The 25,015-nt window shown below is 40.8% G+C and overlaps 1 protein-coding gene across 3 annotated transcripts in view; it reads right to left on the reverse strand.

The window, feature by feature from the left end:
* PDE6D (phosphodiesterase 6D) overlaps positions 1 to 25,015 on the reverse strand; it is a 51,538-nt gene that overhangs the window by 4,162 nt on the left and 22,361 nt on the right. For all 3 annotated transcript variants that reach the window (XM_070422386.1, XM_070422387.1, XM_070422388.1), the window contains one exon: positions 164 to 252. In XM_070422386.1, coding sequence (XP_070278487.1) covers positions 164 to 252 — 89 coding nt within the window. The remainder of the gene's footprint in view (positions 1 to 163; positions 253 to 25,015) is intronic.

The following is a 25,015-nucleotide window of genomic DNA, read 5'->3' on the forward strand; positions in this document are numbered from 1 at the left end:
GGAGACAGAAACTTAAGAAACTAGAAATCTCAATAACATGTAGATGAATGTGCTGTGCCTCCAGGGCTCACCCTCCTATTAGTCTGCATTGGCTTAACTCCTTAATGCTTAGGCCCTGCTCCCCAGTCATCAAGAGCTTTGCAGACAAAGGGTCGGAAAGTACCTTCATGCTCCACTCCAGGGACTGACAGGTCTTCTGTGCCTTGCCAGAGTATCTTCCCTGTCTCAGCATCCCGGAGGTTCATCCAATTTCTGATCAAATATATTGAGGAAAAATAAGGCACTAAAAATGACTTCTCCTTTGTACTTGGCCTAACTGCTAAGTGCCATCCAAGCAAATAGGTTTGTGTAGGCGAGTCCATAAGACATGTAAAGGAAGAAGCACGAAACCCGGAGGAGATATTGTCATCTACAACATAAGAACCAAAGATTGCACACATCTAGAAAGAGGTAAAAAACGAACAGTGCCGCTCTGCCAGTGTGGCTCAGTGGTTGAGCATCGACCTATGAACCAGGAGGTCATGGTTCGATTCCTGGTCAGGGTATGTGCCCGGGTTGTGGGTTCAATCCCCAGTGGGGGGCATACAGAAAGCAGCTGATGAATGATTGTCTCTCATCACTGAAGTTTCTATCTCCCTGTCTTCCCTTCCTCTCTGAAATAAATAAAAAATATGTATATTTTTAAAAAGGACACTCAGAGAACAAAAAAAGAAATCTAGAAAAATATACATTTTGATAGTAGAACCAAACAGCTCAAATAAAAACAAAGGTTTTTGTTGTTGTTTAGTTTTTAAAAACTATGGACAAATCATTAAAGGAAAATAAAATTAATATTATCCATGCATGGAGGCTAAGTATGAGAAAGATAGTTAATATGGCTAAGTATGGGAAAGATGGTTAATATTTGTAAAGAAACTGAGCTTCAATTCAGATAGTTGATATAGCTTATGTCTTTTTTTTTTCTTTTGCTGTTTAGCAACCAAATCCTCTTCCCAACAGCACATTGCAGCCTCCCTTCCCCAATGGGAGGCAGTGACTGCTTTGCACTATAGCAACTAGAAGATCCAGAACCTTTTTCCTGGTCCTGCTGCAGCTGGAGGCAAGGACATAACTAGGCTCAGACACCTGGGCACTTCATTCTGGGGCTCTGAAACTGTAGTCATACAGGACTTGAGGAAAAGCCACTAGTTCTTCAGGAGGGGCAGCAGGTAGTGCTAATCTGGCCATTCCTGCAGTGTGACCACTGCTCTGGGTCCTGGTCCTCCACTGCCAGTCAGTTTCCAAAGCCCCAGAGAGCCTTTGAGCCTTTCCCACTGTTTGGGTAGCTTGCAGTTGAGAACCCTGAACAACACAGTTTTTTGTTTGTTTTGGTTAATCCTCACCAGAGGATATTTTTTTCCATTGATTTTTTTTAGAGAGAGTGGAAGGGAGGGATAGAGACACAGAGAGAGAAACATCGATGTGAGACAGCCACACATTGATTCATTGCCTCCTACCCCTTCCCCCTCCGCTCCCCAATCTGGGCTGTGGATCAAGCCTGCAACCAAGTTACATGTCCTTGACCGAAATAGAACCCTTCAGTCCACAGGCCAACGCTCTAAATGTGGCTAGTTCTAACACGGTTTTTTAGAATCACCGTATATGTAATGGTACTACATTTAACTCATTGGGAAGGTTATTTCTACATTTTGCTGCTGTATAAGAAAAGTTACTAAAGATAACTAAAGGTTATCCAGCAGAGTGCCTTGAATGTGATGGGTATACTAGCTTCCTGTGCCCTCCACCTGCTTATGAACACGCCCCTCACCCTCCCAACACACACACACAAACCCACTGCTTTGAGGTTGTGTTGGCTGTGCTACTCTCCGCCTGGAGTGTGCATTCCTAACAAACTCTCCTTCTGTGCTCATTACATCGCCAGGTACTGCTGTGCTTCTATATCTAGGTGGTTTTCTCTCTGCTTCATATTTCTAAACTCCACTTTTTTTTTAAACAACTAAATTAAAAAGCAAGTCAAAAGTATACACACTTGTTTAGGTCATGTCTTACAATTCTAATTACTACAAATATGTTTACCCATTTTGGGGTCTCTTGGGGTTAAGAGAAAGCTTCCCCAACTGGAGAAATAAAACAATAGATACTATTGCTCTAGCAAGTCCATTCTGAGCTCAGATCTAACCAGAATGGCCTTAGCCTTAGCTGGTTTGGCTCAGTGGATAAAGTGTTGGCCTGCAGACTGAAGGGTCCCGGGCACATGCCCAGGTTGCGGGCTCGAAATGCAGCCGATCAATGATTCTCTTTCATCATTGATGTTTCTCTCTCTCTCCCTCTCTCCCTTCCTCTCTGAAATCAATAAAAATATATTTAAAAAATAAACTGAAGGGCCTTAGACATTTAAGCCTAAGGTTTTCAGAAGACACACTACTCATTCGACCTCCTCTGTGCATGCTTTTCATTCTTTCTCTACAGAGAGTCTCTTATGTACCAATCCAGCCACAGTGGACACCAGACTTTCTTTTTTATTTTTTAAATATATTTTATTGATTTTTTACAGACAGGAAGGGAGAGGGATAGAGAGTTAGAAACATTGATGAGAGAGAAACATCAATCAGCTGCCTCCTGCACACCCCTTACTGGGGATGTGCCCGCAACCAAGGTACATGCCCTTGATCAGAATCAAACCCGGGACCCTGCAGTCCACAGGCCGACGCTCTATCCACTGAGCCAAACCAGTTAGGGCCAGCCTTTCTTAAATAATAAAAATAAAATTACTTCTAAAGTTCCAGGCTCATATTCAAGTGGGGGCAAGACTACTGCAATAAAAGCCTTGGAGAAGGAGCTCCCCTCACAAAGCAACAACTGGATCAGACCTAGCAGCTTCCAGAAAAGTATTATTGTCACTGGCCCAGATCAGCAAAGAAAAGCCTTAATAAATAATTCAAAATTAAAGAAATAGAAACAGAGCTCCATCCAACGATGATGGGCTAGAAGACACTTAGAGCCCCTCCACATTCTGTAGTTTTAAGGGTGAAAAGGAAGGCTCTGAGTTCATAGTGGAGATGCAGCCATTTGGGAACAGTCTTATAAATCATAAAAATACAAATCCATGATAGCCTACTAGTAAAAAGAAAAAAATTATTGAGGTAGGTGTCTTAGAATAATAATAAGAAAAGCTGGACCTCTAAAGAGGGAGCATATTTGGTTAAAATGTTGGAAATGAAAGGTAAGCTTTGATGGCTGGTCATCATCTGGCTGAAAACATTTTTGTTTGACAGTTTTTTGCCAAGCAGATTTTTCAGAGAAAAAGAGCCTGAGTTTTAAGACTCAAACGGCAAGTCAATTCCAATCTTGAGAGAGGAGAGGATTAAGTAGACAAGCTTTAAGGAGGGGGCCTGGAGGGACTATTTATAAATACCACCTTCTGGGTCAGCCAGGTCTTACATGACCTGACTACCTAGCATCCATCACCCAGACCGCCTGACATCCAACTGATAAGTGTCTTGGACCAACTAAGAATACAGAACTGATTAGTCTCTATAAGAACTTAAAACTTTCCTTTCTTCTTCAGCACACTTCTGGGTTTTTGCCTAATTGTGTTTACAAACTCTAAGACCCTTGAATATATCTTTGTTGTTTATTTCTTTAAAAAAAAAAGCTTCCTGTGATTTGTGCACAGGACAAGCACAAAGGAACACTCCTCGACTATGGGATGCCATGGCTCAGGGGAAAGCTGTCCTTGGTGGCCTCTAATTTGCAACCAGACAGACAAAAGAAGCACTCTCATATGTAAAAGCAAGAGCATCTTTAAAATAAGCTTCAGAGCCAAAACAATAAACTTCAGAGCAAAATCAATAGTTTGTAAAGTGTCAAGCCTTAGGAAAGATTAAAAAGAGAAAGTAAGCCGAACCGGTTTGGCTCAGTGGATAGAGCGTCAGCCTGTGGACTCAAGGGTCCCGGGTTCGATTCCGGTCAAGGGCATGTACCTTGGCTGCGGGCATATCCCCACTGGGGGGCGTGCAAGAGGCAGCTGATCGATCTCTCTCATCGATGTTTCTGGCTTTCTATCCCTCTCCCTTCTTCTCTGTGGAAAATCAATAAAATATATTTAAAAAAAAAAAGAGAAAGTAAATGAAGATAAACATTATGGAAGAAAAAAAGACTTGGCTCACCATGGAAGGTTATGTAAGTCCTCTTATGTTAAAGAACACATGTGATCTGGTATAACTTCAGTCCAGGGCAGGAGTTGGGGACAGATCTGAGGTAGAAAAGGCATTCATGGAGGTGGTGGTAGAGTGGGAAAGGAAGGCGTGGGGTTTGGAAGAAACCAGTTAGATGAATGGGGTACTAGGTAAATTTCCTCTAAGATGTGAATGCAGGGACTGGAATAAAGGATTTAAAATATTTTGTAATAACCATCTAGAAGCATTTTGGAATGATACACTGGCTTTTGGAATCTTAATTAGTTTTAAATGGAAATGGTTCACATCTGTTTTTATACACTGAGTGGCCAGATTATTATGACCACCTGACGTTTGTAGGCAAATTAGCCGTACACTGCATCGTATGGGATATGGAAGCCTAAGGCCTGTTCGAACACCTTTGCTGTCTGCAGTTACCAAGATAAAAAGTCTCCAATTCGCACAGGAACACAAGGATTGGACAATCGAGCATTGGAAAAAAGTCATGTGGTCTGATGAATCACGTTTCCAGTTACATCATGCAGATGGCAGAGTGAGAATTTGGCAGAAACAGCACGAAAGCATGCACCCCACATACATGAGTACAACGCTTCAAGCTGGTAGGGGCAGTGTTATGGTTTGGGGCATGTTTTCCTGGCATGATTTGGGCCCTTTAATTCATGTGGAACAACGTCTGAATAGCACAACATACCTAAGTATCATTGCTGATCAAGTTCATCCTGTCATGTTGATGGCGTATCCCAATGGAGATGGCTTCTTCCAACAAGACAATGCGCCATGCCACGGTGCTCGTATTGTGCAGGAGTGGTTTCAAGAACATGAGGGAGACTTTACCTTGCTTAGGTGGCCCCCATAATCACCAGATCTCAATCCAATTGAGCATTTGTGGGACGAAGTTAAAAGAGCCATCAGGCAGCTGGTTCCACAACCATCAAATCTCACAGAACTGGACAGTGCTATTCATCAGGCCTGGTGTCAGATTCCTCGCATCACCTTTCAACATCTCGTGGAGTCAATGCCAAGAAGATTGGCCGCAGTATTGAAGGCAAAAGGTGGCCCTATGAAGTACTGATGGGGGTGGTCATAATAATCTGGCCACTCAGTGTATATTAAACAGAACAGATCCACTGTGCATGCCACTACCTCACTGGCCAGTTGAGGGAGGAGGAAGCAATGAGGGAGATTAGGGGAGGGGAAGAGAGTAGAGAGAGGCAACAGGGAAGGCAAAGATGAGAAAAAGGAAGGAAACACAGAACACACACAAACAGAGGGAGAGAGGGAAAGACATAGAGAGTGAAAGAAAAAAAGATACTCAGAAAAAGAGACAAACAGAATGAAGAGGCAGCTCCAAGACAGAGGGGAACAAAACAGAAGAGCTCAGCAAGTTTAGGATAAGACTCCAGTGTTTCCTACTTTAACATAACACTGGCTTATAGGAGTTATTTTAGCTACTGCCTTTCATAGAACGATTTGGAATTGATGGGAAGAGGAGGAAGACTGTGAAAATGTTAATTGGCTGATTCACAGTTTCCTGTAATATACCATCCAAACTGTGGTACTTCTGAGAATGAAAGAGGGTGCTAACTGGATAGCAAACTTATATGAATTGTTCATGTAAAGTGTTTAGAACAGTGCTCAGTGCATTATCTATTACTGTTATTATTATTTCTTTATCATCTTTCTATCAGCCTCCTGATGGTTTTCCTTACTTCTATTTTTTTAAATATATTTTATTAATTTTTTACAGAGAGAAAGGGAGAGAGATAGAGAGTCAGAAACATCGATGAGAGAGAAACACCGACCAGCTGCCTCCTGTACATCCCCCACTGGAGATGTGCCCGCAACCCAGGCACATGCCCTTGACCGGAATCAAACCTGGGACCCTTCAGTCCGCAGGCCGACGCTCTATCCACTGAGCCAAACCGGTTTCGGCTCCTTACTTCTATTTTTGCTTCCTCTTCTAATCCATTCTCCTCACAGAAGGAAGTCGTTTCTTAAAATTGGAAAATAGATGTCAATCCCTGTTTACCTTTGCACTTAAAACAATTTTGAGTTCTTTGCACAGTTTACAAGACCCCCTCAGTCACAATGCTCTAGCCACATTGGACTCCTTTCTCTTTCTCCAATGCACTATAGAGTCTCTTCTGCCTGAGATGCCCACACAAGTGCTCTTCCCCTTAACTCTTCAGACCCGCAGGTCCTGGTTTGTGGCACCTCCTCAGATTCTTAGGACTACTCAGTCTACAGTGGTCTCTGAAACCAGATCTGCCTGACTCCTAAGAAAATCACTAGAAAACAATTATTTTTTCCCCTACTATTGGCACTTGCTGTTAAGCTAGATCTCTTAATTTCTCTTTTATATTGTTGATATAATGATCTTCCAACTAATTTCTCTCCTTCAATCTCTAGCCCATTGTTTTGCCAAGTGTAGTTTGATGACCTTGTTAAATATGTTGTTTCTTCAAAACAACAATGATGTACCATCTCACACCTGTCAGAATGGCTATCATCAACAAATCAACAAACGACAAGTGCTGGAGAGGATGTGGAGAAAAAGGAACCCTTGTGCACTGCTGGTGGGAATGCAGACTGGTGCAGCCACTGTGGAAGACAGTATGGAGTTTCTTCAAAAAGTTAAAAATGGAACTCCCATTTGACCCAGTAATCCCACTTCTGGGAATATAGCCCAAGATACCAGAAACACAAATCAGAAAGGACATATGCACCCCTATGTTCATAACAGCATAATTTATAATAGCCAAGATTTGGAAACAGCCTAAGTGCCCATCAGCAGATGAGTGGATTAAAAACTGTGGTACATCTACACAATGGAATACTATGCTGCTATAAAAAAGAAGGAACTTTTACCATTTGCAACAGCATGGATGGACCTGGAGAGTATTATGCTAAGCGAAATAAGCCAGTTGGAGAAAGATAAATATCACATGATCTCACTCATACTAGTATGTGAGATATAATAATCAACATAAACTGATGAACAAAAATAGATTCAGAGACAAAGAAACACTGAACAGAATTTCCAACCTCAGAGAGAAGGCAGGGGAGAGGGGATCAACCAAAGGACTTGTATGCATGCACATTAGCATAACCAATGGACACAGACCCTGGGGCAGTGGGGGCTTGTCCTGGGGGGCAGGAATGGCAGGGGCAGGTCAATCGGGGAAAAAGGAGACATGTAATACTTTAAACAATAAAAAAAAAATGTTGTTTCTTAGGCCTCATCTCCAACCTATTTAATTAGAATCTCTCTAGAGGCCTGGGAATGCTCATTTTGAAAAGCAATTTTTACATGCAATAAAGTTGAAGTATCACTTGTCTAGTCTTTATAATCTAACTAGAATCCCGGTGCATGAAATTTGTGCACTGGTAGGGCCCCTAGCGGCTGCTGGCCGGGTATTCCCTTCCTTCCCCCGGCCGGCCCCGCCCCCTGGTCAAACTCCCAGATGAACTCCCAGTCGAAGGAACAATTTGCATACTATGCTTTTATTATATAGGATACATTGTGACTAGAATTACATCCCTAAAATTACATCCCTAAAAAGCTGGATCATATCACTTCAGAGAAAATTTCCTAGCTTCTTAGTTTAGCACTTAAAGTTCTTTACTCTGTGGCACAAACATCTCTCCAGTCTCCCTTTCCACTTCATACCCTCGCAATACCCCATTCTCATCTAGGCACAGTGACTTCACCGTGCGCTCATGCACCTCTCTGTGCTCCACTTGGACACTTGTTTGAAGTCTCTCATCAGAAGAGCCAGCAAAGTCAAGAGTTGACCCAATCAAGTTGACCCAATCAAGTGTTATGATCACCACACGGCTACATCAGGCAAGCTGATTAAAGGAGGTATGAAGAAAACTTTCTTTACCTTAAGAGGACTCCTGTGGAGGCAACTGTGACAGAGGAAAATGGGACTAACAATGACATGGTAATTATCATTGGCAGAAGCTGGGTATAATTTTCCCAGATGTACCAACTGCAGAGAAAAGCCATCCATATCACCCCAAGAAAATGTCTAAAATATATCAAGTGTGACTAGTCCACTTCTACCACTGAGAGAAGAAAACACCTTTGCCATAAACACTGTGCAGCAAAACTTGTTCCAAAAAAAACAGTAGAGTTTCTCATTGTGTGATGAGACTAAGAGAAAAGCAATAAGGCAGATGTCAAGTTCCCTAAAAAGTTACACAGCCCAGGATTTGGAATGATGGTCAGACTGTGAAGCTCAAGCTTGTCCCTCTGTCTGCTGCTGACTCCTTCCCATGATAAGGAATAAAGCAACAATAAAACAGCCATCTTATTCTTGGTGCTCTGCCATCATCTTTCTTATCCGTTCCTCCAAGATTAAAGTTCATCCTTGTTTCTATTGCAACTTTAAGAAAATTACTATGTCTTTTTTCTTAACGAAATGAAAAACAACTTATTTGTAAAAAGACAGAAAAACTAAGTCTTAAGCACTTCTATAAATATCCAACTGCTCAAATGAATGGCAACTCTGATTTCATTCACAGTCTCATGAAAGTGATTCACAGGTAAAATATAGCTTTTAATCCTTTCAACCATTAGCAGTTCAGTCTCCCTTAGTTTGCTCATTCTTGTATATCCTGAGTTTTATGGTCATTGGCTGGTATAGAGTTAAAGACAAGTATTAGGTGATGGAAGAGGAATGTAAGTTTTTAACAATGGATTAAAAGAAACATTTTGTATTTAGGGAGAAAAGGAGTCAAGAAATATTGAGCCAGGATAATAAAGGTGCTATGTGTAAAGTAAGTCATGACTCATGCTTACTGGAAACACAAACACTAGAAGCATTCCCTTTAAAGTCAGAAGTAGTACAGAGAACACATTATTTTGGAGGTATTAGGCAATATAACTATAAGAGAAAGAGATAAGAAATATAAAAATTAGAAAAGGGAAAGTAAATTATCATTATTTGCAAGTGATAGGATTACATATCTAGAAAACCCAAAAGAATAAAATGAAAACGTACTGTAAATAATAAACAAATCAAATTGATGGGCTCAAAATTAATATACAAAAAGGAATATATGCCTTGTATATTAACAAAGATCAGAAAATGTAGCAGAATGAAAACATTTCATCTGCAAAAGCAACAAAGAAGTTAAATACTTAGGAATAAACATATATAAGTTGTAAGCTCTATCAGAAAAACTTTAAATGCTACTGAGGGACACAAAAATAGTCTATCTAATAAAAGAGTAATATGCAAATTAACCGCTACTTCGCCATAAAGATGGAGTCGCCCACAGCCAATAAGGAGGGAATATGCAAATTGATGAAACAAAGATGGCAACGCTGGCCGGAGCCATGGAGCCAAGCCGGCGCCCCAGCCAGCTCTGTAGCCGCCGCCCAGACAAAGCCATAGTGGCAGGGCCGAGGCAGAGGTGGTTAGGGGCGATCATGCCAGGAGGGGAGGACAGTTGGGGATGATCAGGCCAGCAGGGGGGGCCAGTTGGGGGTGAGCAGGCCAGCAGGGGGGGCAGTTGGGGTGAGGAGGACAGCAGGGGGGGCAGTTGGGGACAATCAGGCCGGCAGGGGGGGCAGTTGGGGGTGAGCAGGCCAGCAGGGGGGTGTCAGTTGGGGCCAAGCAGGTTGGCAGAGGGGGCAGTAGGTGGCGAGCAGGCCAGCAGGGGGGGCAGTTGGGGGCGAGCAGGCTGGCAGGGGGGCAGTTGGGGCCAAGCAGGCTGGCTGGGGGCCAGTAGGGGAGAGCAGGCTGGCAGGGGGGCAGTGAGGGGTGATCAGGCCAGCAGGGGGGGCAGTTGGGGGCAAGCAGGCTGGCAGGCAGAGTGGTTAGGGGTGATCAGGCAGGCAGGCAGGTGAGCGGTTAGGAGCCAGTGGTCCCAGATTGCAAGAGGGATGTCTGACTGCCTGATGTCCTGTGGGATCAGGCCTAAACCAGCAGTCAGACATCCCCCAAGGGGTCCCAGATTGGCGAGGGTGCAGGCCGGGCTGAGGGACACCCCCTCCACCGTGCACAAATTTCGTGCACTGGGCCACTAGTCTTAAATAAATGGAAAGGCACACCCTAATTTTGAATAGAAAAAAATTAATGTCATAAAGATGTAATACTCCATAAATTAATGCAATGTAAAATTGTAAAAAAATGTAAATTTAATGCATTCCAAATAAGTGTAACTATAGGATTTTTAAAAAACCCAATAAACTGATTCTAAAGTTCATATGGAAGTATGAGAATCACCAGGAAAATTCTTAAAAGAAGAGTAACAAAGACTGGTGCCACCACTGTGGAAAACAGTATGGAGTTTCCTCAAAAAGTTAAAAATGGAACTCCCATTTGACCCAGCAATCCCACTTCTAGGACTATATCCCAAGAAACCAGAAACACCAATCAGAAGGGTATATGCCGTCCTATGTTCATAGCGGCACAATTTACAATAGCTAAGATTTGGAAACAGCCTAAGTGCCCATCAGCAGATGAGTGGATTAGAAAATTGTGGTACATCTACACAATGGCATACTATGCTGCTGTAAAAAAGAAGGAACTTTTGCTATTTGCAACAGCATGGATGGACCTGGAGAACATTATGCTAAGCGAAATAAGCCAGTTGGAGAAAGATAAATATCACATGATCTCACTCATATGTGAGCTATAATGATCAACATAAACTGATGAACAAAAATAGATCCAGAGACAAAGTAGCACTGAACAGACTGTCCAACCTCAGAGAGAAGACAGGAAAGGGGGGAGGTTAGAGATCAACCAAAGGACTTGTATGCATGCATATTAGCATAACCAATGGACACAGACACTAGGGCGGTGGGGGCTTGCCCTCGGGGGTGGGAGTTGCAGGGGGGGGGTTGTCAATTGGGGGGGAAAAAGGAGACATGTAATACTTTAAACAATAAAGATAAACAAACAAACAAAAGACTAAGTTTATTTAAAAAAAAAAAAAAGAACAGTAATAAGAAACAAGTAACAAATATGTCCTTCCAGATATTAAACTTACAACGGTATAGTAATTAAAACAGTGTGTAATGCTGAATATGACCAGACAGATCAATGGAAGAGAATAGAAAGCTCACCTAGAAAACACAATCATAGGGAATTTAGTACATATTAATAGGGACATTTTAAATCAGTGGCAAAACAATGAACTATTAATTAAATAGTGTTGAAAGAAAAGGATAGCCATGTAGAGAAATTAAATTAAATCTCTATCTCACTCCTTTCATTAAAATGTATTTCAGACAGCCCCGGTGTGGGAGGGACAACCTCAGTCAGGTTGAAACGGCCCTGGTGTGGTAGGGACGACCCCGGTGAGGTTGAAACGGCCCCCGTGAGGTAGGGACGACCCCGGTGAGGTTGAAACGGCCCTGGTGAGGCTCAGACGGCCCTGGTGAGGTTGAGACTACTCCAGTGAGGTTGGGACAAATAAAGGGGACCAGTATGGACTGATGAACAGGTGTAGATACAGAAGCAGAGCAACATGGAACAGAATGTTAAACTACAATGGGGAGCCTGGGGAGGGTTGGGGGGGGGATTAAGAGACCAACTGAAGGACTTATATGCATGCATATAAGATTAACCAATGGACACAAGACACGGGGCGGGGGGGGGCGGGGGGTAGGGGCCGGGGGAATGTCATGGGGGGGAAAAAGGAGACATATGTAATACTCTTTGTAATACTTTAAGAAATAAAAATTATAAAAAAAAAAAAAAAAAAAAAATGTATTTCAGATAGATTAAGATTTTAAAAATGATGAAAGGAAAGGAGGGAGAGAGGGAAGGAGGGAGAGAGACAAGGAGAAAAGAGAAAGGCAGGTGGGAGGGAGGAGAAAAATACTAAGGGAAAAAGTGAGTGGGAGTGGGAAAGATCTAATATGACAAAAAAATCCAGAAGCCTTTAGAGTCGCTTCCTTCTCTGACCAAAACCTGCAGACTGCCAGAAGTCTTACTTCAGAGCTACTGTGTCATTGTCTTATTCCTCCCACTTAAAGCCTAAAGAGCCTCCTAGTTCTTTTAATATATAATTTATTCCTCCATCTGATTTAAAAACACATTCCAGCTTTTAAACTAAAAGAAACTTTTTTTTTTTGCAGGGGGGGAGGGACTTAGTTTTCACTGTATAACCTTTTATAGTGTTTGAAAATTTAAAAAATCTGTCCATTAACTTAAAATAAAAGCATAAATAACTGATAAAAATTACTTTTTTTGGGGGGGGATTAATCCTCACCCGAGGATATTTTTTTCCATTGATTTTTAGAGAGAGTGGAAGGAAGGGGTAGAGACAGAGAAATACCGATGTGAAAGAGACACATCAAGCCTGCAACTGAGGTATGTGCCCTTGACCAGAATCAAACCCATGACCTTTCAGTCTGCAGGCAGACGCTCTAACCACTAAACAACTGGCTAGGGCTAAAAATTACTTCTTAATTATTAACCAAAGACAGATCTAATTTTTCATATTTTAGGTTACGTGAATTTCTTTCTCTCATTGGAAGCTTTTCTCTAGTGATGATTTGATCTCATTACTCTAATATACAGTAACTTCCTGATGAAGGCTTTGCCACAGCTCTGTCATGCCAACTTTGGCATTGTTGGTTTTATTTCACTAAAGCCAGAGGTGTGAGGCTTCTTTAAAAACAGGGGCAGAATTACAAGGTCTCATATTTGTACCTCCTGGCTAAAACAGACACTATAATCCTACCTCCCTAAAAGAATTAACATTTAAAAAATCAGTTCCCACTTGCCAAATGGCTCCACCCCCAATGCCTATTTCTTGTCTTCTTCCTGTCTGATTTTCTTATACTGCTCCCCATAACACTTCCCCTTATTCTTAACTCTCAAAGTGCTGTTAGCAGGCATTTTGTGAACTAGTTACTGCCTCCCTAATTTGATTATAGGCTTCTTGAGGGTAGAGGCGTTACCTTTCATTAAGTTGATAGCAAAAGCAGGAAATTTTTGGCTGAGTTCCTGGTATTTGATCGTGTCAGTCAGTAACTTTTCCATTGTACCAAAAGGACATAGCAAAGATTTTTCTTTTTCTTTTGGGTAATATAGGTAAGAAGGATGAACAGTTATTAGAAATTATTAGGTTTGAGGTACTCTACATAAGGATAGTCAATGTTAATTTTTTATAGGATATATTTTCTTAGGAATAATTTTCATTTTAGAATTGTTTGAATTAAGGCAAAAAAAGCGACTAATTTTTTATCCTTACCTGAGTATATGTTTATTTATTTTATCTTATTTATGTAAAGAATAGTTTATTGATTTTTAGAGAGAGAGGAAGGGAGAGGGAGAGAAACATCATTGTGAGAGAGCAATACTGATCAGCTGCCTTCTGCACACCCCTTACTGAGGATCGAGCCCAAAACCTGGGCACGTGCCCTGACCAGAATCTAATTGGCAACCTCCTGGTGCACAACCGAGCCACACCAGCCAGAGCCTGTTTATTGATTTTAGAGAGAGGAGGGGGGGGGGGGGAGAGAAACATCCATTGCTTCCCATTCGCACCCCGACAGGGGATGGAACCGCCACCTAGATATGTGCCCTGACTGGGAAATGAACCTGCAATCTTTTGTTATATGGGTTGACACTCCAACCAATTGAGCCACTCTGCCATGGTGGAACTAATTTTTTAATCAGTATTTTTTAAAATTCTACTTTGTAAAGTCCATTTATCTTGTGGCGATACCTGCCTGCCTAATAAGTCCATGGCAGTTATTAACAGTATCTTAGAGCAGTGATTTTCAACCAGTATGTTGCAAGAATTTTTATTTTATTTTTTAAATTTTATTTTACATTTTTCCCCCCAAGAATTTTTAAAACATGTGATACCTGACTATTTAGTCAGAGGCACTGACCTCTTCTCCCTTAGAATGTCAAATAAAAAAATGACAACAGCCAACACAACAACAACCATCCAGAGTGAATGAATCAAAATTATACCTAGGTTTTTTTTTTTGTCAGATTGGCAAAAAATATATTTTTTGTTGTGTCACTGAATTTAATAATTAGTTTATGTGTGCCATGAGATGAAAAAGGTTGAAAATCACTGCCTTAGAGTTATTGTACAGTTTTTAAAAAAATATATTTCTTTATTGATTTCAGAGAGGAAGGGAGAAGGAGAGAGAAACATCAATGATGAGAGAGAATCATTGATTGGCTGCCTCCTGCACACCCCACACTGGGGATGGAGCCCGCAACCCAGGCATGTGCCCTTGGCCGGAATCGAACCTGGGACCCTTCAGTCCGAAGGCCGATGCTCTATCCACTGAGCCAAGCCAGCTAGGGCTATTATACAGTTTTTATTTATTTAGCACTTGATTCTTATTTTTAGTCTATTTAAATATAATCAAATTCTACAGATAATCCTTTCCTACCATTTTCAGAACAGTTTAGAATTATAAACTTTGGCCGAAACCGGTTTGGCTCAGTGGATAGAGCGTCGGCCTGCGGACTGAAAGGTCCCAGGTTCGATTCCGGTTAAGGGCATGTACCTGGGTTGCGGGCACATCCCCAGTGCGGGGTGTGCAGGAGGCAGCTGATCGATGTTTCTCTCTCATCGATGTTTCTAACTCTCTATCTCTCTCCCTTCCTCTCTGTAAAAAATCAATAAAATATATTTAAAAAAAAAAAAAAGAATTATAAACTTTGGAAAATAGAAATCACTAAAGATGCTACAAATTCAAAATGGGGGCACATTCCCAAAGCTGTGCCAGAAAAGCCAAGCTCATTAGCTCTATTATCATGAAACTTGAACAGGTGCAAAGGTATAATTTTAAAACGGGATATTATTATAAATAAACAGCAGAATCAGTCTCCTTTATATTTTCATACTACTTTTAGAAAATTGCTAGCTTTTAAAAATGAATAAGTAGAGTCCGGCCAGTGTGGCTCAGCGGTTGAGCATTGATCTAGGAACCCAGAGGTTGCCCGTTTGATTCCTGGTCAGGGCAATTGCAGGCTCGATCCCCAGTGGGGGTGTGTTCAGAAGGCAGCTGATCGATGATGTTCCTCTCTCAGTGATGTTTCTATCTCTGTATTCCTGTCTCTTTAAAAATCAATAAAAACATATTTTTAAAGAAATGAATGTGTATGTCTCTTTGCTGCTCATCTGAATGTACACGTTTAGCTAGAAAAAGGTATTACATCTAAGATTCTGTGAGATGCCTTAATGTAAGAGCCCAGAGAGAATGCTTTTCTATGCAGGTGGATTTAATTTTAGCAATTTCGCAGTCATGTGAAAATAAGGATTTTTTTTTGGAAATTAAGTGATTTACAAAGATCTGTAGGAATTTACTGTTTTAAAGGTACTAAATGAATTTTTTTTTAATGAATGGAGTAACTTTTCTCTGATAAAACCCTAATTTGAGAGTTGTTAATTAAGTGAATTTCTATTCCTGTGATTTCCTAAGGCCATGATAAGTCTTCACTGTGATACGGAAGAATTCCAATCATGTTAGATGATAACAACTTTTAAAGATTATACCCCATTTAGACACACTCACATTTCAGATACTGAACCCCCTAAAAACTAGAACTTAATTTGTCACACCACCATAATATATCTTTACCTACCTCACAATACCTCTCTCTTTAAAAAAATTCCTTTCATGTCTTTATAAAGTTACCTTTTTCCCTTTTTTTAAATCCAAAGACCCTGAAATGCATCACTGTAATATCAATGACACCTTATAATGAGTATAACTTTCAATATTGCCTCAAGCAAGGATCAAGATCAAACTATCTACTGCAAACTTTTAAGGCAGCATGAACTTTGTTTGACCAAGAGAACCTGAAACTGCTATATTAGTAACTGCTGGCAGAGATGGCTAATGTCAATTTGCTCCTGTTACATTATTTTCCTTTGTCTCAGTCAGCCACAGATGAGGGCGACAGGGTTTGCTTTTGACTTGTAACAACAGCAGAGGCTATGGATTCCCTCCCCTGACTAACTTGACTCCTGGCTCCTCCCCTGGAAACAGTAAAACTGGAGACAGAACACACCAAACAGGACGAGAAATCTGCTATTCCATGAAACTTTCAGTTGGCTCCTTGGGGAACACAGAAATGTCACTCAGAAGGAAATTTTGTGGAGCTGTGTTTGACAAAAATTTCACTAGCTTGTTACCCTTTGTTCTTCTTCTTTTTTTTTTGTTAATCCTCAGCTGAGGATATTTTTTCCATTGAGTTTTAAAGAGAGTGGAAGGGAGGGGGAAGAGGGAGAGAGAGAAAGAAAGAGGAGGGAGAGAGTGAAACATCAATGTGAGAGAGACACATCAACTGGTTGCCTCCCACATGCACCCCAACTGGTGCTGGGGATAGAACCTGCAACCCAGGAATCGAACCCAAGACCCTTGGTGCACTGGCTGATACTCTAACCACTGAACAACACCAGCCAGGGCTACCCTTTGTTCTTTGCTCAACATCTCATTTCTTTTAATACACATCTACTGACTCTGACTGTAAATAAGATAGCTGAAAAGCAGCTGGTTGGTTACATGACTGTTTTGCATGGTTATTCAACAAATGAACTCTCAGGGTAATTCTAAAACATGTTATCCAGGTAAAACAGTAGTTAATGGGATCATATCAATGTTTATTTCCAATTTTGATAATATATTATGGCTATGTAAGATGTTATCATTAAGGGACATTGGATGAAAAATACATGGGAACTCACTGTACCATTTTACAACTTCCTGTAAGCTAAAATTATTTCAAAATGAAGTTTAAAAATAAACAAAATAAACAAAGACACCATATGTACATCCACACTACTACTTTCTAAGACAACATTTAAGACTGTAAGGCTATGCTTTTCTTTATGGCAGTGGTTCTAAACCTTCCTAATGCCGCGACCCTTTAATACAGTTCCTCATGTTGTGGTGACCCCCAACCATAAAATTATTTTCGTTGCTACTTCATAACTGTAATTTTGCTACTGTTATGAATCGTAATGTAAATATCTGATATGCAGGATGTATTTTCATTGTTACAAATTGAACATAATTAAAGCATAGTGATTAATCACAAAAACAATATGTAATTATATATGTGTTTTCTGATGGTCTTAGGCAACCCCTGTGAAAGGGTCGTTCGACCCCCAAAGGGGTCGCGACCCACAGGTTGAGAACTGCTGCTTTATGGCTTTCAATATCCCATTGCTGTTTTACTTATGTTTAAACCTTATCACTCGAGTTTTTCCTTAGTAATATCAGAGTAAATGATATTCCAGTAATATAACAAAACTTTCAGTAGGGAAATTAAGCAAAGAGAGGCCAGGAGGGGCCTCTTTTGACTGGGATTTCTTTCTCACCCTGAGAATTACTGGTTTCAAGCTGGGGAGAAGATGCAGAAGAGTTAATAGTTGTGGAGAGAGCTGCTGAGTTATGAACAAGCTGGCGGTGGGTTTGAACCAGAGTAACTAGGAAAACAACGGTACTTTATAAAAATTAAGGAATTTAGAGAGAAAATTGATTTTATTTTAGAGAGGAGAGGAAAACTGTTGATAACAGTCTGGTGAAGGAGGATGCTAACTGGGAGGGCCTTCAAGTACCTCAAGGATGAAATGGAAAAAAAAAAAGAGGTTAATGTAGAACATGTAGGTGGCAGAGGTGGGAAGTACACTAAAGTTTAAGTCAGGCTACAATAATTGGTGTGGTGCTAGCACAAAAATTGGCAGATTGATGTACTAGCAAACCTATCTGTGACCCCAACACATGTTGACTTTAATATATGCTAAAATCCAAATCAGTGAAGAAAAATGGTTAATTATCTCACATTGCTTACTATAATATACTCCAATTAACCACAACAGTTAGAATATAAAGAAAATATAGATGAATATTTATAAGACCTACGAATGAGGAAGGCCTCTCTAAGCAGAAAAACAAAAGGAGAAATCATTAAAAGAGTAAAGCATATATAATTCCACAGAAAAAGTTCAGAACCTGAGTGGTTTCAGCAGGAGAGGGAGGACACTAGGACTGGGAACTGAGATCAAAAGAGATAAGTTGATCCAAGTGGTTTTAAATTTTTATAAGAAGAATGTATTTGTGTATTACCTGAATTAAATTTAATTTTAAAAGTATTTCAGAAAATAAAAATATAGAATAACTTCTATACTTCAGAGTCATAAAATTCAGCCAAATGAAAAACTAGAAAAATATTTATAATACAGCAAACAAAAGGACAGGGTCTTTGCTACATAAGGAGCACTTATATATGAAAAAGATAAACAAGCTCAAAAGAATACTATCCAAAACATAGGGGAAATGCAAATTTTCACCTATCAAACCGGCGTCCTGAGCCTGGCCCTTAGAGTAGGTGAGGACGAAAGAGCTGTCCTCCCCAAGGTTCCTAGGGAAATGGCCTCCTTGGGGGCGGGTCAGGTTTCAGTGTGGAAGGCAGATGGGAGGGATGCTCAGTGAAGAGCTCCAGAAGGGAGGGGATTTTGTTTAGAATGAAAGGAGCTTTCTGACTGGGTGGTGCTGGGGAGAAATTGGTGGAATATAAAGCAAGGGGAGGAGACCACCAGAAAGGACTATTGCCTAGAGCAGTGGTCGGCAAACTGCAGCTCGTGAGCCACATGCGGCTCTTTGGCCCCTTGAGTGTGGCTCTTCCTAAGCCTTTGGAGTACCCTAATTAAGTTAATAACAATGTACCTACATATATAGTTTAAGTTTAAAAAATTTGGCTCTCAAAAGAAATTTCAATCGTTGTACTGTTGATATTTGGCTCTGTTGACTAATGAGTTTGCCGACCACTGGCCTAGAGGAGTCTGCATTTTGGGAGGTATAGGAAATTTATAGAAATGAGGTCTGCATGAAGTCATTTATAGCTTATTCTCAAGGTTTCCAGCTTTGGCAAAATTATTTTGGTGCCAAAATTCTTGAGGGCTTTGTCGCTTTGGGCATTGACCTTCATGACCAACCCCCCACCTTCCTTTCCAGTCAGTCACCAAGCCCTGCTATTTCTTGCACTGAAATGCATTTTCATGTATTCCCCCCCGCCCCCCCGAATCCAATCTACAAACTACTGCCAGACTATTGTTTCTAAAATAACAGTTGGATCATGTCACCTCCCTGCTCAAAACCCTCTCAGTGCTTTCTACTGTCACAGGATCAAGTGCAGACATATGTCATTGTTTGACACCCTTAACTATGAGGTGTCTCCAGTTCACCTAAAAAACTATATGCTCTAGCCCTGGCCGTTGTGGTGGTGTGGTTGTTGGTAAGATTCCAGTCAGGGCATATGCCTGGTTTGTGGGCTTGATCTCCAGTAGAGGATCTGCAGGAGGTAGCCAATGGATGTCACATTTTTTTTTTTAAATATATTTTATTGATTTTTTACAGAGAGGTAGGGAGAGAGATAGAGAGTTAGAAACATCGATGAAAGAGAAACATCGATCAGCTGCCTCCTGCACATCTCCTAGTGGGGATGTGCCCGCAACCCAGGTACATGCCCTTGACCGGAATCGAACCCGGGACCTTTCGGTCCGCAGGCCGACGCTCTATCCACCGAGCCAAACCAGTTTCGGCAATGGATGTCACATTGATGTTTCTCTCTGTCCCTCTCCCTCTCTAAAATCATATTTTTAAAAATCCACAAAAACAACCCACCTGCTTCAGCCAAAGTAGTTCAAATCATTAACCTGTCCCTATAAGTGACACTATCCCTTGAAACCTTGTTTTATGCTTTTCCTAAGCCTTATTCCCACCTGAAACCCCTTCCCTTTTTACTTCTCCATATTCTAGCATTCTTTCATATTCTGTTTCAGTCCCTCTCCTCCTACCGGTAACTGGTACACCATGTGGTTAAGGCACAGGCCTGAAGTCTAATGGCCTTGGTTATAATCATGGCTCTGTCATTTAACAGTTTTGTGACTTTGGGCTTAGTTTAAGGCTTAGTTTGCAACTCCAAAAAGCAATAAAAACCTATATGATTTTTGTGAAGATTCTATGAAAATTAATTAATGTATGTAAAACTACACAGTGCCTGGAATACAGTGAGTACTCACTAGGATTAGTATTAACCCCTAGAGTGCTGGGGAGCGCGATCACGCTCCTCCTGTCTTTCTCGAAAAGTGCCGGGAGCGCTATTGCGCTCCTCCAGCAGTGTCACTATTAGATGCTAGTAGTTCACTCTTTATTGACAGATGGCACCTAAGTGCAGAAAACAAATGTAGTAAAGGTTTCCTTAAGTTTTTGAATATGTAAGTTCATTTACTTGCGATTCATAATTTTTTTCCTAAACTGCTGTAAAATCAAAAATGCCTTGGCAATTTTAGCATAGTTCCTAGGATATTGGTTGGCACTCAAAGGGTTAATATTATTGTCAAAATCACTCTTTTCTCTGAGTATAGTCTTTTTTGTGTGCACTGTTATTTTATCTCTTACATTTAATCTTCTTTATTTAGGTCTTGTTTCTTCATACTTTATATACTTTATCTCATTAACACTCATATGCCAAAGCCCTGTATAAGGTGCTTTATACACAAAACCACATGAGTTAAGTATCATTTAACTCTATTACATCGCTTTCTGAGTGGAAAAATTAAGTTTTGGAGACATTGAAAACTTTACCAATATTAAACAGCTAGTTAACAGTGGGATGAAGATGCAGGTGATTTTCTGATTGATTGAGTTTTAAGACTGAAAATTGCCTAGGAGTTCTATGAATGATCACTGAGCAGCCCTAATGAGCCAGTTCTGTCCTTCTTTCCTTACCTGGAGAGAGAGTTCCCTCAGGGAGAACTGATCACTGTCACTAGATCTGGCTTCAGCATCGATCTCCAGACAGCCAGAGCCTATGCTTTCCTCTAGGGACTGCCACGACCCTTTGACTTTCAGAGAGAAAGCACACTAGAAGCTCCATGCTTTGTTACAAGAGAGAAAAAGATCATATCCAGAGTGAGAAATCATGCCATCAGGCATCAAAAACAAAAACCAGGTTTCCATCAACAAAAAGCATTCTTTATACTCTTTAGTTTTCTGAGGAAAAAAGAGAGGCTCTTAAGAGAAAGAGCCAAGCCTTCTGAGTACAAAAGAGGCCAACTTTTCCCAAAGGTAACATTTAAAAGAATGTGAGTCTGAAGAGTCAGAAAGACAAAACCCCAAAGGGCATGGGAAGGACAGACCCCACAACTATTTATTCTTTAATCTAGTACATGAAAGTACAACTACATATAACTAAATTTTTTTTTGTAAAATTCAACACAAAAATGGGCCATTATATTAACTGATATTGTAATTATGTTTACAAACTGATTTCCAGTGGAATCATTACAGCTTAGGCCTCTTTATGAGTCTAACATTTTCAGGCTGAAAAATCACAGCCTCTGAGCTAAAGATAAAATTTTATCTTGCTAACTCTCAAACTGTTTTGGCTGATAAAGTTTAAAGAACTCCTCCAAAAAGTCAAACAAAAGAAACCAACAGCCATAAAACAACAACAAAAAGCAAACTTGTCATGTCCAGGAAAGGTAAAGGCTTGAAGCAAGCATGTCAAACTCGCAGCCCACAGGCCGCATGTTGGCCCGCAATGAATATTTTTGGGGCCCAGCCAATATAATGATATGTAAGAAACACTTTAATAAAAATTTCATACCTTAATTTTTACAATACACTGTTATACATAATTATCCTATATAATAAAACCCTAATATGCAAATCGACTGAACAGTGGAACAACCATTCACTATGAAGTGCACTGACCACCAGGGGGCAGATGCTCAACGCAGGAGCTTCCCTCTGGTGGTCAGTGCACTCCCACAGGGGGAGCACTGCTCAGCCAGAAGCTGGGTTCACAGCTGGCGAGTGCAGCGGCAGTGGCGGGAGCCTCTCCCGCCTCCACTGCAGGCAGGTGGTAAGGATCGAGGAGTCCCAGACTTTGAGAGCCCCGGACAGTGAGAGGGATGTCTGACTGCCGGCTCAGGCCTGATCCTCAGGGCGATTGGGCCTAAGCCGGCAGGCAGACATCCCCTGAGGGGTCCTGGACTGCAAGAGGGCGCAGGCCTGGCTGAGGGACGCCCCCCCCGACTGCACTCATTTCATGCACCAGGCCTCTAGTTAATAATGAACTACAACGTTTGCTAATGACTGATTACTATAATCGTGTTGCATTCATTTCCCTTTACTGCCTTATGCGCAGACGCACCATTTCTCTCCACTAATACTAGCAGCAAATATTTTAGCAGCCGATTGCCACGTCATTAGTCTTGTACTGACTTGTTTGGTGTGCGCAACAGAAAATATTTCACTTTTGGAGAACAAGAAAAAAAGGTTTATTTGCGTTACGCTTATTAATTTGTGCAGTTATTCAGTGTCTGGTAAGTTAATATTCAAGAAAAAATATTAATTTTTATTAAAATGTTCTATTATTTTATGTTAACAATTACTCATTTATTTCAGCCCTTTGTATTCAGCATGTCTCTATTGAAATAAACCTACGTTTCTATGAAAATTGAAGCTTTTGTTTTTTGTGGCTCACATAAACTTAAACCTTGTTTGGCCCATGTTAGCCTTTGAGTTTGACATGGTTGGCTTACAGCAGTGGTTCTCAACCTGTGGGTCGCGACCCCTTTGGCGGTCGAACGACCCTTTCACAGGGGTCGCCTAAGACCATCCTGCATATCAGATATTTACATTACGATTCATAACAGTAGCAACATTACAGTTATGAAGTAGCAACGAAAATAATTTTATGGTTGGGTCACAACATGAGGAACTGTATTTAAAGGGCCAGAAGGTTGAGCACCACTGGCTTAGAGGGTAAAAAACAAAAGGTTCATCTACTTAGGAAATAAACATGCCTTCCTGCTCTACTGTCTCTAAACACCTCAGATGCTTTGGAGGTCAGAAGGAGTGGAATATACATGCCTATCAGTAGGGGACAGCCCACTGTCTGCCTCTGGAAACCCAAAGGCTCAGTATATGAAACTCCCTTAGTTGGGAGGCTGGGATTGATGGATAACAGGGTTCGGAGGTTTCCCCTTTATTCATCCACTTGTCAAATTCTCCCCAGAGGCTCTTTACTTGTGGAAGAAAAGCAAAGAACTTTATTCCTTTTTTTTTAAAAAAAAAACTTTAAATATTTTTATTGATTTCAGAGAGGAAGAGAGAGGGAGATAGAAACATCAACAATGAGAGAGAATCATTGATCGGCTGTCTCCTGCAAGTCTGCAACCCAGACATGTGCCCTTGACAGGAATCGAACCTGGGACCCTCCAGTCCGCAGGCCGACGCTCTATCCACTGAGCCAAACCAGCTAGGACAAGAACTTTATTCTTTACAACGTTTTTTGTTATTCTCTCCTACAGGTCTAGAGAGCATTACAGGAATCAGACTAATTAATATTGTTAAGATGACAGTACTTCCCAAATTGATCTATAGGTTCAACTTAAACCTTATCAAAATCCCAGTTGGTTTTCCAGAAATTGACAAACTGATTCTAAAATTCATATGGAGCCCTATCCAGTTTTGCTCAGTGGATAGAGCGTCAGCCTGCAGACTGAAAGGTCCCGGGTTCAATTCTGGTCAAGGGCACATGCCCGGGTTGCAGGCTCGATCCCCAGTGCGGGGCGTGCAGGAGGCAGCCGATTGATGATTCTCTCTCATCATTGATGTTTCTATCGCTCTCTCCCTCTCCCTTCCTCTCTGAAATCAATAAAAAAATATATTGAAAGAAAAAAAGGGATATATTTTTAAATCATTGATAAGGGAATTGTATCCAGACTATACAAAGAACTCTTACAATTCAATAATAAGACAATCCAACTAAAATATGGGCAAGAATCTGGATAGACATTTCTCCAAATATACGGTATACAAATGATCAATAAATAATGAAAAGATGCTCAAATCACTAGTCATTAGGGAAATGCAAAACCTCAAGAAGGTACCACTTTATACCCTCTAGAATGGGTATTATAAAAAGACACAATAAAATGTGTTGATTAAAATGTAGATAAACTGGAACCCTCATACACTGCTGGTAGAGATGTAAAATAGTGCAGCCACTTTAGAAGAGTCTGGCAGCTCCTCTAAAGGTTAAACAGAGTGACCATATGGTCCAGCTATTTCAATCCTAAATTTATGCCCAAGAGAAATGAAAACATATGTTCACACAAAACTTGTACATATATGTACATATAAGCATTACTCATAATATCCAAAACTGTGGAAACAATCCAAATGTTCATCAACTGATAAATGAATAAAGCCAAACCGGTTTGGCTCAGTGGATAGAGCGTCGGCCTGTGGACTAAAGGGTCCCGGGTTCGATTCCGGTCAAGGGCATGTACATTGGTTGCGGGCACATCTCCGGTAGGAGGTATGCAGGAGGCAGCTGATCAATGTTTCTCTCTCATCGATGTTTCTAACTCTCTATCCCTCTCCCTTCCTCCCTGTAGAAAATCAATAAAATATATATTAAAAAAAAAATGAATAAATAAAATGTGGTATATTCACACAATGGACTATTATTTGGAATGAAAAAGGGATTAGATACTGATACATGCTACAACATAGATAAACTTTGAAAATACTATCTTAAGTGAAAGGAGCCAGAACAAAAGACTACATATTCTATGATTCCATTTATATGAAATATCCAGAATAGGCAAACCTATAGAGATAAAAAGTAGATTCGTGGTTTCCCAGGGCTGGGGTGGAAGGGTAGGGGAAATGGGGAGTGATTGCCAATGGACACAGGGTTTCTTTTTGGGGTGATGAAGGTTCTAAAAGATTGTGTTGATAGTTGCACAACATTGTGAATACAGTGAAAACCATTGAATTGTATATTTAA

The sequence above is a fragment of the Myotis yumanensis genome, unplaced genomic scaffold (genome assembly GCF_028538775.1).
Source record: "Myotis yumanensis isolate MYYU_CA2020_CCGP unplaced genomic scaffold, mMyoYum1.0.hap1 SCAF_8, whole genome shotgun sequence".
In the NCBI taxonomy this organism is placed as follows: domain Eukaryota; kingdom Metazoa; phylum Chordata; class Mammalia; order Chiroptera; family Vespertilionidae; genus Myotis; species Myotis yumanensis.